Genomic DNA, 18,104 nt, shown 5'->3' with positions numbered 1-18,104 from the left:
AACTCTCAGGTGGATGTAAAAAAATTCCATGACACAATTGGATGAAGAACTTCCTTGTTCCAAGGCCAATATTTGTTCTTCAACCAACCTCATTAAAACAGATTATTTTGTCACTGTCATGTTGTTGTTTGTGGGAACTTGCTGTGTACAAATTAGCTGCCACATTTCCTATATTCCAACACTTCAAAACTAATTCATTGGCTGTAAAGCACTATGGGATGGCCTGAGGTCATGAAAGGTGCTATATAAATACATTTCTTTCTTTATCAATTACAATTTGAAGCTTAAAGATAGACTACCTTACAGGTTGAACTCAAGTGACAACATTAAATACAGTTTGATGTAATCTGTATTATTGGGTCCAAGCCTACAATCAACACCTTCAGGGGTTCTTCTGAGGGACACAGTGAAAACCCAATTGTGCATATGGAGTCAGGTTGGAATAATACTGACGAGTAATCATTCCTTTTCGAAAATTGCAGTGTGTCTAACTTGTCAAGCCTCTACATTCAATCAGGATCCCAAATGAATTAAAGCATTACCTTCAACAGCCTCTGCTATGCAAATTTGTAACTGGACAATGCAGCATTCATCACTACATTGGCAGTTTGTTTTCTGAACTCTCATAGGTACAATTCAGTTGGAGAAGCTGAACCTCAATTCATTCAACATTGCCCTTGGACAGCAGTAAAGAGGTTATTGAAGCTTGAATGTACACACGGGTGGCTGGAACTCAATAGATGATGAAGAGTGGTTGAATTATATGCCTGCACATGATGCAGCTTATTGAACAGGTCAGGCATTAGTGAACTGCAATGAGTTAGCACATTCCTGGCCTGAGTAATCATCACTAACACCCATGAACTTACTCACCCAACAGGAATAAGATGCTGGTGGATATTCCACAAGGTCAAATAAGTGAACATGATATTTATTTTCCTTTCTTGGTTGAGATATTCCACCGTCTAATAAAAATTCATTATATGTACGGGCATACAGGAATGAAAGGACTAGTGACCTCTGCTGGTTACACAGCATCGGACCGCTAACATTTCCTGGTTACATTAACCTAGAGTTTTTTGTATGTGAAACAGCTCAGAAAATATTCTGTAAGGGGGAAAAATAGACTGAAATCTGGAATATTTGTCTCTTGTGCACATTGCTGCCGTTTACAGAACAAGTCACACTTTAGTGGATGGTAGCTCTTTCCTGGCCAGTGAAATCATTACTTATCCACATGTGACGGAACACTACATGGTTTCCCATAGGATAGTGTGTGGATCACAAGGAGTACTGGATAAAGTATTAAAAACTTTGTTGAACTCCTAATCTATTTAGGCACTTTAGACTGTCCCTGAATACCACTATACTTAACTGTAGTGTTTATTGAAAAGATGGGACAATTTATACTGTGCCATTTGACATCTCGATGATTCGATTCACTTAATTTTGTCAGGGATATAGCAAAAGACCTGCTTGTACATACTGGCAGAATACTGTGTTCAGCATAAACAACCCAACACTGCAATATACCATCAATCAGCCTGCTCATACTAGCTTCAGCAGCAGGGACACTGACAAGTGTATCCTGGGTTTTAAACACTGCTGGCTTCTGCATTCTATGACAGAAGTTGTTCTGTAAATCATGATAAATCACTTTTAAACATTCAACAAAGCAGAGTTTGTGAGGTGGTGTCAAAATCAAGTTATTCCAAGCACTGTAAAGGAAATTGGGAAAGATATCGACTCTGAAAAAGAAATGCAAAGAGGAAAGGGAGCAACTCACAGACGGCTAAATTAATCAGATTGGGTAAATAAGTTAAAACAAACAAATTGCTCTTTTGGCACTTACTCTTGAAGAATCTTACTATCAGTCGTTTGTGGGAATCCAAAATCCATCACTTCATCCAAAAGTTCATAAACAATAACAAAGTTATCTCGAATACTTTCCTCCTCGACCTCTTTAAAATATTCTGTGAAAACCTGGGGGTGATACAAATTATGATCTTCACAATGATCATCAAATGGAGCAACAGTGATTGAAGAGATAAACTACCTATGGTTCAGTGAGGAGAAAATTATTACCTCCTGGCAGAGGGAGGGACAGGCAGGCAGGGAGACAGGGGTCAGATGGGGGTGGGGGGAGGTGTGGTAGTGAATGGGAGCGTCAAATGGGGATTGGGATCAGGGAAGGTGGCTCAGGGGTGCTGGACTGCAGAAATGGGGAAACGGAGGAACATGTGAGGGATGACAGGCAGGGGAGGTGGACAGCAGGGGTGCCAGCAGTCAGCGCATTGCACCAGTCAGCCATCCATTGTTGATTATCTACCACCCATGGTTAAAGTGAAACTCAGAAGTGGGGAGGGCAATTCAAATTTGGCGAGGGCACAATTTGGGCAGTGGCAGATCAGCCACCAGTTTTATACCTCACCTGATGTATCCTTCTGAATGAAGTCACCCCCAGTCAAGAACTGGCTCCTGAGAGCATGCCCCATTGTGAGAAAGAGAGTGAGTCACCATCTCCATCAGGGGACATTATATCAGTGCGAAAATATTGGTGAGGTCCTGCAGAGCATGATAGGGGAATGAGGAAGCAATAACTCAGCACAGTTAACTACTTAATTTCAGATTTTGTCAAACCTCTCCCAGAACTGTGATTTGCTTTCCCAGGCACTGCTGCTAGCGGTCCAAGAAAGAAATCAGAACGTTGCACCTCTGTGACTCAGTCAGGGAGAAAACCCAGGCAATATTAGCAAAGGGACGCGGGGGGTGAGGGGAACCGGTAAAAGCCCTGCATGGAGTGGGGCAGGGGAGGGCAGAGATTATTCATGTAAAATTGAAAAATTAACCTTTGGCCCTTTAATTTACATTACCTGTGCAGTGTTGATAATACTGAACTGAAATAATCTAGAGTTAGAAAGGAGAAAAGGCTTCAAAAATTGGAGCAGTCATCAACAGGACATCAGTTAATCTCATCCTATACTGGAGAAATGAATTTGGCATTGGGCCATATCAGTCATTTGAGGGCAACTATTTGTCAGGAGAGTAGAGGACTGGGGCCAGATTACAGGACAAAGATAACTTTTTTTTAAACTCATTCACAGAACGTGGGCTCCGCTGGCTGGGCCAGCATTTATTGCCCATCCCTAGTTGCCCTTGAGAAGGTGGTGGTGAGCTGCCTTCTTGAACTGCTGCAGTTCATGTGGTGTAGGTACATCCACAGTGCTGTTAGGGAGGGAGTTCCAGGGTTTTGACCTAGTGACAGTGAAGGAACAGCGATATATTTCCAAATCAGGATAGTGAGTGCCTTGAAGGGGAACTTCCAGGTAGTGGTGTTCCTATCTATCTGCTGCCCTTGTCCTGCTAGATGGTAGTGGTTGTGGCTTTGGAAGGTGCTGTCTAAGCAACCATGGTGAATTCCTGCAATGCATCTTGTAGATGGTACACACTGCTGCTACTGTGCGTCAGTGGTGAAGGGAGTGAATGTTTGTGGATGTGGTGCCAGTCAAGCAGACTGCTTTGTCCTGGATGGTGCCCAGCTTCTTTAGAGTTGTAGGAGCTGCACTGATCCAGGCAAGTGGGGAATATTCCATCACATTCCTGACTTGTGCCTTGTAGATGGTGGACAGGCTTTAGGGAATCAGGAGGTGAGTTACTCGTTGCACGACTCCTATTCTGTGACCTGCTCTCATAGTCACAGTATTTATATGGCTAATCCAGTTCAGTTTCTGGTCAATGGTAACCCCCAGGATGTTGATAGTGGGGGATTCAGTAATGGTACTGCCATTGAACATCAAGGGGTGATGGTTGAATTCTCTCTTGTTGGAGATGGTCATTGCTTGTCACTTGTGTGGCGCAAATGTTACTTACCACTTGTCAGCCCAAGCCTGAATATTGTCCAGGTCTTGCTGCATTTGGACATGGACTACTTCAGTATTTGAGGAGTGGCAAATGGTGCTGAACATTGTGCAACCATCAGCGAACATCCCCATTTCTGACCATATGATGGACGGAAGGTCATTGATGAAGCAGCTGAAGATGGTTGGGCCTAGGACACTACCCTGAGGAACTCCTGCAGTGATGCCCTGGGGCTGAGATGACTGACCCCCAACAATGACAATCATCTTCCTTTGTGCTAGGAGTCATATTAGCAGTACCAGTGAGAAGTGCGGCAAGACATAGGTAACCTGAGGTGTAAGAACTGAGAGAGAAAGACTAGCAATGTAAAGATAATAGGATTTGGAACACTAGTAGTTAATAAATATTCAGCAACCATCTATCACCAGCTCAAGAAATAGCTCAGGAAATGGGTTAGCCAGACGTGCTTTGATTTGTAAATTATACTGAAACTTGTATTCAACAAAAGGAAAGATTGGAAGTTTTTTTTTCAGCTCTTGGTGATAAAGACAGTTAACTAAAGGAAATGATTAACACTTACAATATAGTTTGATTAAGTTTCATGTGATCAATACCAAAATGATTGAACATCACATGATCAACTGGCACATGATCAAACCTCCAGGAATACATCTAGAATTGTCAAGTGTGTAGCTTCACTCCAAACTCATTTTCCTATTGGTTGGCATGAAGGGCAAGTTGCTGTTGAGATTCCTGCTGCTGAGAGTGAACTTACTAGTGTCAAGGAGGGAAATGAGGTGAAGCTGAAGTGGGATCATTGCAGCAGCACTCTGAGAGGTGGTGGGAGATTTGACAGGGGCAGAAAAACTCTGAAGTTGAGAATGAAGAAAGCTCCTGGTGTGACAGACCTAGAGCCTGGTTCCCAAAGGGGAGAGTGCAGAGGCTGAATTGGCGGAAGGAGAGTCCTCTAATATGCCTAAAAAAATGAAATACTGCGAATGCTGGAAATCTGAAATAATTTCCAGCATTTTTATCTCTGATAAGCCTTCCTATCCCTCTACCTGCAAATGTCAAAACTTTACTTCCACTACCAAGGCTCATCGCCACCTTTCACTTGAGGCTGGTGGTGACATGGCAGAAAAATCAGGCAAGAAGCTGGACCTCCCTTCCCTACCATTACTTACATTAAGTGGATGAAGAAGAGTTGTCAGACAGGAGGATGGGGAAAAGGTTTGGGGTGGCTCTGGGTGATCATAGTGACAGGAGAACAGTCACCTCAGTTACTGCTTTGATTGGGGAGTTAAACTGAGGCAGTCCAGTCCAGCCCAGTCCACTCCAGGGCTGTGCTTCAATGTTGGAACGATAATGAGGTGGTCAAGTCAAGGGTTTGCTTCAGTGTGAAAATGCAGCAGCTCAGGCTAAGGTGGAAATTGGTCCTCATTATGCCTATCAACCTGGTGAAAAACAGAGCAAAAAGGTACAATTTCAGGGTGCAACATTCATGCCCAATCTCCATCAGTGGCACTGCCATGTTGGGAAAAGTAGTTGCCTGGGCATCCCCAGCACCCACCACAAACAGCCGGTTACAGGAGCCTGATACCTATCTCTGTAATCTCCTCCAGCACCACAATTCTCCATCTGTGCTGCTCTAATTCTGGTCTCTTAAACATTTCCAATATTAAGGGCTCCAACACTGCTGGTCATGCCTTCAGTTGCCAAGTTCCTAAGCTCTTAAATTCCTTCTGTAAACCTCTCTACCTGTCTTTCCTCCTTTAAGATGCTCCTTAAGGCTACCTCTTTCACTGAGCTATTGTTCACCTGCCCTAATATCGTCTTATGTGGCTCAGTGCTCAATTTTGCTTCATAATGCTGATGTGAAACAATTTGCGACATTTTTTTATGTTATAGATACTATATAAGTCGTTGTTCTAGCCTGCCTGGTTCGTGCTGGCATCGGGCCTGTGTCAACCACAAATACCAGAACTAAATGCGACCTAACCTGCAGGCCTTACTTACATTGATCTGGTGCCAAGAATTCTAGGAATGTTCCTCTCAGAACTGTTGCTCTACTTCAGGCCGCAGCCAGCCCATGTGATCCACCCCAGCTCCACTCCTATTCTTCATCTTTCCTCGCAGGGTTTACCTGAGAGCCATAGCCAATGAGGCAGCCATTCTAAATTACAGATTCCCAGACCATGGAGCAGTCTCCACAGGTAAAGCCCACAGCTCACTGGGAATATTGACATGAAGACAAAAGGCCAAACCTCCAAAGAGGCTTAGGCTTCTTGAAAGCATTGGCCATTCTACACCCGATAATGGGCAAGCCAAGTTCTAATTCCATATATAACAACGACAGTAAAACATCCCTTAGACTGCCTCAATATATGAATCCAAGACCACGATAGTTAGCAGTCAAGGTAACCAGTCTAACTGACTTAATGAGAACACAAGGATTAATTGAATGACACTCACCCGAACAATTTTATATAAAAACGCAAAAACCAGGGCTGCATTCGCATTTTTCTTTGTCACTGCTACCACTTGTTGTTCAAGGTTAAAGAATTTAAATTGCAGAACAACAGCTTAAACATCAGAACAGTTACTTTCTAACAACAATAATATTTAATTTGCCAGTCAGTCAGTCTTAAACCAAATGGAAAATACTGAATGTCAAAAAATTGTGACAGGAATCTTAATCAGGATTTAATTTGCTTTACTTTGTTTCACATTTTTAGGTTGACACTAGCTGTTACATGACTTCCATTTATAAGCCAAAACGTATCTGTTTATAAATTCACAAACTAAGACAAAAACATTCCATAATATAAGGCTATAAATTTTTGTTGCCAACTTTAATGGATGAATATTTAACACATGCTATGGAGTTTTTCTGTCTGCTGTTTTAATGAAGGCGTTATATGACTCCATGTTAAACTCCATGTTGACTCTGTAGCAGCCAGAGGGAAACATTAAACTAGTGGGTAAAGCCTCATCCACTGATATTGCCAATGGTAATATCAGGTTGATAGCATTTTACAAATCATTCTTAATTTATGAATTACTTCAGAATTAAATTTGTAACTTAATATCTTAGTCTTACATCTCACCCAGGACCTTAAATCATGCCTGCCCCCCTCCCCCACCACCAAAACAAAACCCAATTTTGAAGTCTCTGTTGCCCGTCACTCCCTATAGCTACAGACTGAGGACGCACCCCTTTTGTAGGTACATACAAAAACATCGCTGACACTCCAACTATATAGCAACTAATTCCACTTGTCCCACTGCTATATTCTGCCAGATCCTTCCTCCTCTCTTTACATGCAGGACAATTCCATATGGACATTGCTAACCACCGCCCACTGTCACCACCACCCCCCCAGCACCCCCACCTCCCAAAAGAGAACAAATCCAATAGGATATAAATTGTCTGAAAAATTTAATATGATAAGAGCACTAGAGACCCTTTGGCTAATCCTCCTGTGGATAAGGAGACAGTACAGATTATTTCTTTCTCAAGCGAGGGCTGCAATACAAATTGCCAGAGGGCCTCCAGCCTGCATGATTGCACAGGCACGATGGGCCAAGTGGCTTCGGTCTATGCCACATGAGTCTAGATACCAGATCCACCATGTTGGTAAACAGAATAGGATTCCACAATCCCCTCCAATATCTCCCTCATACACTGCTCTAATCCAGAAGGTTACAAAAAAAAAGGGTTCTCCACTACCCCAGATCCACCACTTTGAAGGATACAGTACAGGTTATTGTGCCTTATCCAGAGGAAGTGAACACGTCCATGGATGAGGAATGGGGAACTAGTTCCCTCATCCTCCTTCTGCATCAGCATCGGCAGGAAGTAGTCAATTTCATTCATATCCACATCACCCATGTAGTTTCTGCATATTAGAACCTGACAAAAGAAACAATGAAGTTTAAGAACTGAACCTGAAATGAATATTTAACACCTGCAGAAAATGAATTACAATTCACGAGTCTCATGGAATCATAGAATAACACAGCATGAAAGAAATCATCAGGCCCATCACTGGCTCTTTGGTAGAGTTATTCAATTCATCCTGATCACCTGGAACTTATTCTCCTATTTTTTTCCCTATATTAAGCAAAAAAAAAGGCAAAGCCATCCTTCTCCTCTGTGCCCTCTTATAAACTATTGAAAAGATCAAAGGTTTACACCTCTCAGTCATTACAAAGTCTACTCCAGGGGCGGAATCGTCCCAGATTTGCACAAAGTGCTGTAGTGGGCAAGAAAACAGATGTTTTACCTGCCGGCTACAATGGCAGGTTTCTGCAGTGTATCGTCCCATTCTCGACACACCCCGCCTCATTAATAATGTAATCCTGGCGGGGTGGCCTCTGATTGGCCCGCCCTGCTGTCACCTCAGGCCATTAGTAATCTGGGTGCCACATTTAAAGGCTGCCCCTGCACAAAGCTAGCTCTCTTTAAGGGATCGGAAGCTGCTGCTGCCAAAGTGAGGAAAGATGCTGCCCCCAAATTTAGAGATGCCTCCCTCAGGCGCCTACTGAACGCAGTGGAGGCCCGCCGTGAAGTCCTCTAACCCTGCTCTGGGTGAAGACCATCAAGCAAGGCCGTCAATCCAGCATGGGAGGCAGTGGCAGTGGTGGTCAGCACCAATGCCCCACAAAAGAGGACAGCCACCCAGTGCCAAAAGAGGATGAATGATCTCCATTCCACCAGGGTCAGTCGCTCTTCTCACCACTCTCAACTCACACACTCATCCAACACACATCTACAGGGATCTCCCTCACTGCCAGTTCAAGGGACATCACCATTCACTCTCTCACAAACACCTTCATCTGCCTTGTGAATCGTGCTAAGGATGTAGGAATCATGGATACTCCCTGGGAATCATGCGCAGATCTGCAGGATGTGTTTGTGGTGGTTATTCACCAGCTGAACATTCAGTGAGTTGCCCTTGCAGTTGAAGTAGTTGACTGCTTGTTGCCATGGAGATCTAAGTGCCATGTAAGTGCAGTCGATGGCATTCTACACCTGTGGAAAACCTGAGACCTGCGCAAATCCTAGCACTCTTACTTCCTGATCCCGGTCGAACTGCACAAAGTTCTGTGCCTGCGTGAATATGGCCTCCTGGATACACTTGTGCATGGAGACTTGCAAGATCTCACACAGGTCACCTGTGGAGCCCTGGAAGGAGTCAGTGGCGTGAAAATTGATTGCGACAGTCACTTATACAGCCACTGGCAGTGGATGCCCTCCATGTCCCCATGGTGCCAGATCCTGCAGCAGGTGGCATATGTGGCCGACTAGTTCCCTAGACATGCGCAGCCTTCAGCAACATTGGTTCTCAGTCATCTGCAGAAATGACAGGCACCATCCATAGACCTTGAGTCTAGTGAGGCACCTATAAGCGACAGTTCGCTGTGGATCTTCAGCTACGTGCACGACAGGCCCCGCCCCCCCCTTCATCTTGAGGCTGATGCTTCCCCCTTTGCCAAGCCAGGTGCCTCCGTTACTCTCTTCTTCTTCTTCTCTGGTCTCTGTAAGCCATGAGGTGTACTGCTAAATTGCCAGGCTTCATGACCCTGATGTTTTCTTCCTGCAGGATAAGAGAGACGCGTGGGTTAGATGCATGTGTCTCAAGAACCTCTCTTGGTTAAGGCTGAAGGCCCCTTCATACATGCAGGAGAGTGCTGACAACCACCTGGATGGCCAGTGTGTAGCTCATTGGTTGACCAAAATCCCACCCACCTCCACCCCACTCCAATTGACTGACTGATGGCAGCTTTGGCTTTTGGGACTGCATGCTGCACTCTCAGCTCAGGCACAGGCATCCTCCTAACCTGCACTGCAAGGTTGCTCTGTTAGCTTGAACCATAATGATACAGGTCCACACATATAATAAAGGCATTGCAAGGGGCTGAGTGCCTCCACCAATGCCTGTGCCATGGCACCTTTCACAAGGGGATTGTATAACTTGCCCAGTCAGCCAATTGCTCTGCTACCCCCCTAAAATGCACATTAATTTGCAGTCTGTGCCCGAGGGAGTGAAAAGTTCTGGAGCATTTGGTGACATTTTCATGCTTTTGCATTGCTTGAGTGGGCAGAAAAGTTTCAGAGGCCTGGCTTCAAGTATGTCAATGGAGCTGCAGTTGAATGGTCTCAGCTGTGGAAGAATGCTCACTTTTGACAAGCTTTTCCAAGTACTGGCCGCTTCCCTCACCGGCCTCTCCCCCCACCCCTACCCGGCATGTGCTTGAGTACATCCTTCAGTCTGTGCTGCCTTGCCCCCGCCCCACCCACCCCTGGTCTGACCCACACTGGAGCCTTTGCCCCAGCAACGCATTGAAAGCCAGCTGGGGAAAAGAAACTTGCCTGTGCCCCCCCGCTAATGTCCTGCGGGCGATCGCTGCACCAGTTTGTGTGCACTCACTCCTGAGTTCCCCTCGAAGTTCAGCTCATCAGGTGCATGAAGCACGCTGTTCTGAAGTCACGCCGATGTTGGCAGTAAATTTGACGTTGGGGGGATGATTCCGGCGATCGAGACTTATAATTAGATGCAAAAATATTAAAATGATGTTCCCGACTTGCGGCAACGAAAAACACGGGTGGAGCGGAGATGATCACAAACCAGTTTCCTGACGGCATAAAACTTTTTTTTGGCACCCTCGCCATATTGTACCCCCCGTCCCTGCCCGGATTGGCGCCCGACGCCAATGGGGCCGGAAAATTCCAGCCCAAGCCTACATTCACAATTATGGATTGATGGATAATGTCATGTCAAGTCAGATATCCTAGTATCATGGGATGTATTATACACGATATTCATTATGGACTGCAAGCATACACCAATTATTTGACCTTGAGCAATGGTCACATATCATTGACATGGACCAAAAAAAAGGTTGAAAGAAAGCTCAGATCACGTACAAATAAACAGCCCAAAAATCGTAATTTTGGATGGCATAAGAGCTAATGAATTTACTAATGTTAAGGCAATTTTCAGCAATTTTGGACAGAAAGTAACTTCAATGGAAATTTAATGTAACTCGGGCAGAATTTCAGTCCCAGCTCTAGAGTTAATTTTGATGAAGTTGTAATTGTTGATTCTTAAATTAACCATTTCAAAAATTAAGCAAATATCCAAAATATAGTGAGGAGGCAGCAGCTCCGACTGTGACAAGTTAAGATCTACCAGGAAGCACATTAAGCCCATCTTAGTTCAAACATTAAAAAAATTAAAGCCAGCACCCCCATTGTGGCCTCTACTTAAAAAGCTGTAAGGTTTTTAACCTGCTAGTCATCGTGAAATCGACTCCAAATGCTAATTATATCAGTCCTAAATTTACTCATCACCAGTTCGAATTGTATTCATGTTGTAGCTCACACCCGAAAGTAATATGTCAAGGGGCTAATGATATGATGAATGGTGCAACTTGTATTATTAAACATGAGGCCAGGAGTCAGTTCCCTTCTATTGCACAACACGGTTCATAATGCCATCCTGACTTGCCCTTACACCTTTCATGCATAAGGTTCATTATGGCTCCTAAAAATATGCTAATGTTGTCAGAGTACCTAAAGAATGCTTTAGACATTGTGTATCATTTAAAACAGGCACTGCATGGGCAGTTCGACCATAATTTTGTATCCTTTTCTTAAAGGGAGCCATCTTTTTGTTAAACTTACTGGCTGGAATTTAATGCTCATGGATGGCCTTCCCACCCTGCCACCAACTGAAGGGTCTCATCCCACCACCAATGGTATTTACTCGTCAGTGGTTAGGGGACACACCATGCGGGAAGCCCAAAAAATCAAACCCACGGGGTCCCAGGGTGGTTCCCCATTGTCAGGCTCTCAGTGCCTGTTCGGGGGCATCCAACATTGGGAAGTGGGGTGACCCACTGAGAGCTAACACCCAGTCCTTGCTACCAACCTCCCTCAACCCCCTCCACTGCAATCCCTCTCCTGCCATCACTCACCTGTGGCCTGGGTCCCTCGGTGATCCTAGGCTTTGAGTGGGTGTAGTACCAGCAGCAACCATCCCACCCACCCCAGCCCCATGTCTGAGCAACAAAGAGCTGCTGGCCTCTGATTGGCTGGTAGATCTCAGTGGGTGGCTCATCCACCCCTGACATTCTTGATCCTGGGAAAGGCCAACCCAGAGCCCAGATTGACACTTAAAGTGGCGGGCCTTTCCTAAAAGAGGTGTCATGGGGCTCTCGTCAGCTCTCCAGCCAGTGGATGAGACTCATGTCATCTCCATTAAATACTGCCCAATGTGTATAACTATTTTGTTAGTTTCCATCAATTACATTGCTTCTTTGATATTAGGCTGTTTTCAAAACTAAACTTATTCAGAGCTTCTTAAAGCTGCATCTTATTGAAATATATGGCTTGAAATTGGGGTCGGTTCTATAATGGGGGGGCAGGAGGTATGAAGTGCAATCTGCTCCACCAGATTACTTAAAAATATCACCCTTGACTTTTAACACCTAGTTAGATTGGCCAAAATTCATGTAATTCTGATGCCCGTATATACCACTGTCACCAATGTTACCCTCTTCATGAACAAAATGTTGTTCTATTCTCATGAGTGTCCAACTGGTCTATGACCATAGGTGTAGAAACTTGCACATTGATGGAAAATGCCACAATTCTGCCACCTTACATCAATCCACAGTGTAACCATTGTTTTAAAGATCAGGAATATTGGATGGAAGAGTTTGAGGGAAAATAGGCCATCCACCACATTCATGGTTCCTCGCTAGAATCATAGAATGTTCTTTTTAATTCATTCATGAGATGTGGCTGTCACTGGCTAAGCCAGCATTTTTATTGCTCATCCTTAATTGCGCTTGAGAAGTTGGTGGTGAGCTGCCTTCTCGAGCCGCTGCTGTCCATGTGGTGTAGGTACGCCCACAATGCTGTTAGGTTACAGCAAAGAAGGTAGCCATTTGACCCGTTGTGTCTGTGCTGGCTCTCTGAAGGAGCAATTCACCTAGAATCACTCCCCCACCTTCTCTCAGTAGCTCTGAACATTCTTCCTTTTCAAATATTAATCCAATACCCTCTTGAATGCCACGGTTGAACCTGCCTCCACCACACTCAGGTAGAGTTTCTTGTGAGAAAAAGTTTTCCCTCATGTCTCCATTGCTTCTTTTGCCAATTACCTTAAATCTGTGCCTTCTGTTTCTTGATCCTTTCACCAATGGGAACAGTTTCTCCTCAACAACTCTGTCATACCCTTCATGATTTTGAATACCTCTATCAAATCTCCTCTTAATCTTCTCTATTCCAAGGGGATCCATTCCAACTTCCTCAATCTATCCACATAGCTGACGTTCCTCGTCCATGGAACCATTCACATAAATCTTTTCTGCAACCCCACTAATGCCTTCACATCCTTTCTGCTAAAGAAACTGAAAAGAGATGTAATGAATTGCAAGTTGTTATCAAGGTCATAGTGTTGAGTAACATGCGAATGACTTAAAGAAGTGTTTAGAATATGGGGTCAGTTCTTTGCACTAGAAGTACACAGAACACCTGAAAATAGGCAGCCCAATTGCTTCTGTGATAGTACCATACTACCTTCCCCCAAAGTCATCTGAGCTCAGATTAGAGACATCAAGGACTTAACACACATTGAGCTTTGCTGGAATTCCATGGGAATCCACACAATGCCAAAGAATAACCAGCTCCAACAAAAGAAAGCTAACCACCTTCCCCTGACATTCAATAGAATTACCATCATCAAACACTTCACCATCAACATCCTGTGGTTATCATTGCCCAGAAACTGAACTAGGCCAGCCATTTAAATGCTGTGGCTACAGGAGCAGGTCAGAGATGCTGACTCCCTAAAGGCTTTACATCATATACAAATCAAGACTGTAATGGAATTCTCTCTAGCTGCCTGGAATACTGCAGCTCCACCAACATTCAAGAAACTCAACACCATCTAGAAGAAAGCAACCTGTTTGATCGACACCCCATATACCATTTTAACATTCACCCCGCTCTGCCACTGACTCACTGTGGCAGCAGTCTGTACCATCCAGAAGATGTACTACAACAACTTGTCATGGCTTCTTTGGCAGCATCTTCCCAACTCACAACCTCTGCCATCTAGAAGGACAAGGACAGCAGGTACATGAGAACAATAATACTCCAATTTCCCTCCAAGTCATACACCATGCTAACTTGAATATATATGGCCATTCCTTCATCATCACTGGGCCAAAGTCCTGCAACTCCCTAATGCTGTGGGAGTATCTACATCACATGGACTGCAACTGTTCAAGAAGAGAGTTCACCACCAACTTCTCAAGGGCAATTAGAGATGGGCAATAAATCTGGCCTAGCCAGAGATGCCCACATCCCATGAGTTTTTATAAAAGCCCACATCAAACTAAACACAGTGAAGTGCAGATTGTACAAATAGCACCAATAATATGACAAAATGACTGATGGCTATTAGAGACTGCTACCATTAGTATTAATATAATGGGGGATGGAATTTCCCCAATAAAGCCAGATAATTTAGCATAAACATTAATGTGCCTTAACTGCATCACTGACTTGTGACTCTAGCTTAATGCGTTTCTGTACATTCATGCACCAAATTCTTTAATCCCAGATCATTCTAATTAATAAACTCTTCTGGTTCATTTGAATCCCCATTTGAAACATGCTCAGATCTCTTTCAAACTCACCTTCAGATGTTTTGACAGCAGTTCACAGATTATGCCACCCATTTTTTTTCAGTAACTAATATTTATATATCAGTATTAAATTTCATCCACCATTGTTCTGCCCATTGGCTATTTTCTGTAACTCATTTTATAAATCCGTGCCTGTTTCCTCTAGTGTAGAGCTGAATTTCTTCAGTTTGATTAAATTTGTGAACATGGAGCTTCCAGATCTAGATGCAAATTAAAGACAATGTAGATCCCAGAACTGATCTTTGTTTAGTTAAATTCTTTTCCCTTATCTTTCTGAGACACATTCCTAACGAGTACTTGCTCCTTTGTGTCCTTCACACAGTTCCTTATTGTTTCAGATTTCAGGTGAATTTATTTTTATTGTTTTAACCATGTATGGTTGTCTAATGTAAGGAACTTGATCAAAGGATTTCAGGAAGGCCTACCATAGAGAAATCTTGAGATGTCACCTCCATGAAGAAGTTGATACTATTGGTCAGGAAAAATCTCAATTTGAGAAAAAGAAAGCAAAAAACCTACATTTCATTCACAGCCTTGGGATGTGCCAAGACACTGTACAGCCAAAGACTTACTTTTGAATGTAATTACTGCCGTTGTGTGGCAAACAAGGCAACCATTTTGTGTACAACTAGATCCTACAAACAGCAAAGAGATGAATAATAAGTAATCTGCTTTGGTGATGTTGGCTGAGGAATATGGGGTACGGAGATAGTGGGGGAAAATGGCATCGAGGTATATGATCAGCCATGATCTGTTAACATGGTGGAGCAGACACAATGACCTACTCTTGTTCCTATTTCCTATGCTCCTATGAATAAATGTTAGCCAGAACACCAAAGAACTGCCATGCGATATTCTCTCAGAATTGTGCTGAAGTCTCAGCCTAAATTACTTGCTTAAATCCTGGAGTCAATCTTAGAACCCACAACCATCTTATTCAGAAGTACCGGTGTTATCAGTAATGCAAAGCTGACACCTAAAACCTAAAGCCAAGTTGGCTGCTATTTGTTATGATATTTAATCCTCTGTGGTATCTTCAATGCCATATACATCGAGAAACAAAGAGCGAACTCTAAATAACACAGGGTTAGTGCCGAGGGATGCATACCAGCTCCCAAACAGGAAAACATACTATCATAACACAGTTAGAAATTCACTCTGGCTTGGATATATTGCTTCTAGTTTTTGGTGCTTTGCATGCTTTTTTCTCTAAATATCATTCTAATGCAATGATCATTTTTAATACCATGCTTTTGACCATTCTTAAAAACGAAGCAGCACTTAGTCTCATTAGTTGGGCTATCTGGTTTTAATTTACCTGAGCTAGAAATTGTGTTTACAAACTGCCTTTTCATAGAATTAAGGTACCTACAGCACAGAAACAAACCAACTGGTGTTTGTACTGCACACAAGCCTCCCTTCACTTATTCTTACCCTGCCCCCATATACCTCTATTCCTTTCTTCCTCATGTCTGCTTCAACTATTATATGGAAGTGAGTTCCACATTTCCACCACTCTCTGTGTAAAGAGGTTCTTCCTAAATTCTTTATTTCATCCCAGACAGTAGCAAAGAAAATACCTGGAGTAATATTAAGTTCTATAAAGTATCCATTTGCGTGAAGAAAGCCATATTTATGAACTGGGCTTTAACAAATTTATATTCTCCATGATGGCAGGCTAGATCCACGCTGAGGTCAAGGCAGATGAATATCTTGCTTCAACAAAAGTATAGTTGGCCCTTTTCTCTAGACAGATGCATAATTTGCTCCTTCACTCTATAGTGATGCAGTCTTAAGGGCTCTTGGGGGCCCACCATGCTGTGGCACGACGCCAAAGAGCATTGGGCTCAATCCACTACAGATGGTGAATTGAAACTCTTCTGGCCAAAAACCTCCAAACGAAATGCATCAGTAAAAGTTGTAGGGCTTCCCTGTTCTGTACCCTCGGGCACTGAGAGAATCCTTGCATTTTGCCTTTGGCTGCAATTCTCCCGGTCATCCACCTTTGTCAACAATTTAGCATTTTTCGGCTTCCAGCTGGGTGCAGCGGGGCTCCAGAGCCACAATTCTGTCATTCAAGTCAGTAGCAGATTGCTCAACATCCCGCAGTCTTTGATTGAAGGAGGCAACAGAGACTTGTAGAGTAGAAACAGAGAGAGGCTTGTAGAGCAGCAACAGAGGAACACAGTTCCGAACGGAGTCCAGCAAATTAAGCGAGAACAGTGCTCTGTAAGTCAGCAAGTGTGCTGACAGAATTAAATTCATGTTGTTACCAGCTATAATATCGGACAGCGCAGTTATAAAAGCACCAGGCCCGGTTTCTTTCTGATTGTGTTTGCCTCTGGGTTTAGACATTTCAAATGTATGTTGAGCATCAGAGAAAACCTCAAAATGCTCAACAATCAAAAAGCTGACCCCTTCAACCCAACATCAGCAATTTCCACAGGGATGAACCACAGAAATCACGGGAGCTGCCTTCAGCCACCTGTTACCCCATTCTCATCACATGACTGCTCACATCACATGCTGGATAAGAACATTTCTTACCAAACAGCAAGAGCCTCAGACTGGAAACTGTTGCATTGTGGGTTCATTTGATGTCTCAATGATGAGGTCTTGAGACTTCTATGTTTAAATGTGAACAATTTATTGTTAATCTCTAACTATGTACAGATCCCAGTTAATGTCATGCATGGTACTGCTGCCATGCAGGTAGGCTGCTTCTAGTGTGTTCTCTCAGTCTATTACCATGTGGCTCTATGCATCATACCTTGGGCGGTGCTATTCTCCAGTCCCACATTAACCCTTAAGCTGGCGAGCACCTTTACACTACAATTGCATGCAGGCACATACAACATCATGCCACAGAAACCAGTCTTAAGTGGTGTGCCCCTCGGTAGCATTCTGGGCCCGCTTCTCTTTATAAATTACATTCAGGATGGAATATCAAGCCAGATCAGACTCTTTGCAGATGACTGCCAAGTCTACAGAATCATCACTGAAGCAGCAGATGAGGTTAGCCTTCAGAAATGGGCCAATATATGGGGAATGAAATTCAAGGTAAAGAAATCCAACGTCATGCGAATCAGTAATACCTGATGCCCATCAGTACCTAACCACACAATGCATACCCACCGTTTAGTTAGGCATGGGTTACAGAACTGATGGTGGAACACGGCTGAAGGCCTGAATGCTCTCCTTTGCCACACCTCCCTTCATAACTAGTTGAAAATTCTTTCAATAGTCTTAATACCCTTTCCACAAGGACCTTCGCTCCAATTTGGGTTAAGTGTAGCTTGCCCAGATCAGTTCCTTCCTACTCCAGTACTGATACTCCATGGTGACAGCGCAACCCAAAGAGGGAATTTGCAAAAGCTTTAACACGCAAAAGAGGCACAGGGGCAACTACTGAAAGGATATGATCACAGAATCACACAGAAGAGGCCCTTCGGCCCATCAAGTCTGCACTGACATGTGAGAAACACCTGACCAACCTACCTAATCCCATTTACCAGCACTCG

At 43.7% G+C, this 18,104-nt stretch overlaps 1 protein-coding gene across 1 annotated transcript in view; it reads right to left on the bottom strand.

Moving 5' to 3' along the window:
* LOC121289020 (AP-1 complex subunit mu-1-like) overlaps positions 1-18,104 on the bottom strand; it is a 51,986-nt gene that overhangs the window by 32,503 nt on the left and 1,379 nt on the right. Inside the window, exons 2-4 of the mRNA XM_041207913.1 lie at positions 7,615-7,771; positions 6,331-6,398; positions 1,853-1,983 (exon numbers count right to left, since the gene is read on the bottom strand). Coding sequence (XP_041063847.1) covers positions 1,853-1,983; positions 6,331-6,398; positions 7,615-7,771 — 356 coding nt within the window. The remainder of the gene's footprint in view (positions 1-1,852; positions 1,984-6,330; positions 6,399-7,614; positions 7,772-18,104) is intronic.

The sequence above is a fragment of the Carcharodon carcharias genome, chromosome 16, assembly GCF_017639515.1.
Source record: "Carcharodon carcharias isolate sCarCar2 chromosome 16, sCarCar2.pri, whole genome shotgun sequence".
Classification (NCBI taxonomy): Eukaryota; Metazoa; Chordata; class Chondrichthyes; order Lamniformes; family Lamnidae; genus Carcharodon; species Carcharodon carcharias.
Note: the sequence above shows the minus strand (reverse complement) of the source record. Positions and strands in the feature narration are given on the sequence as shown.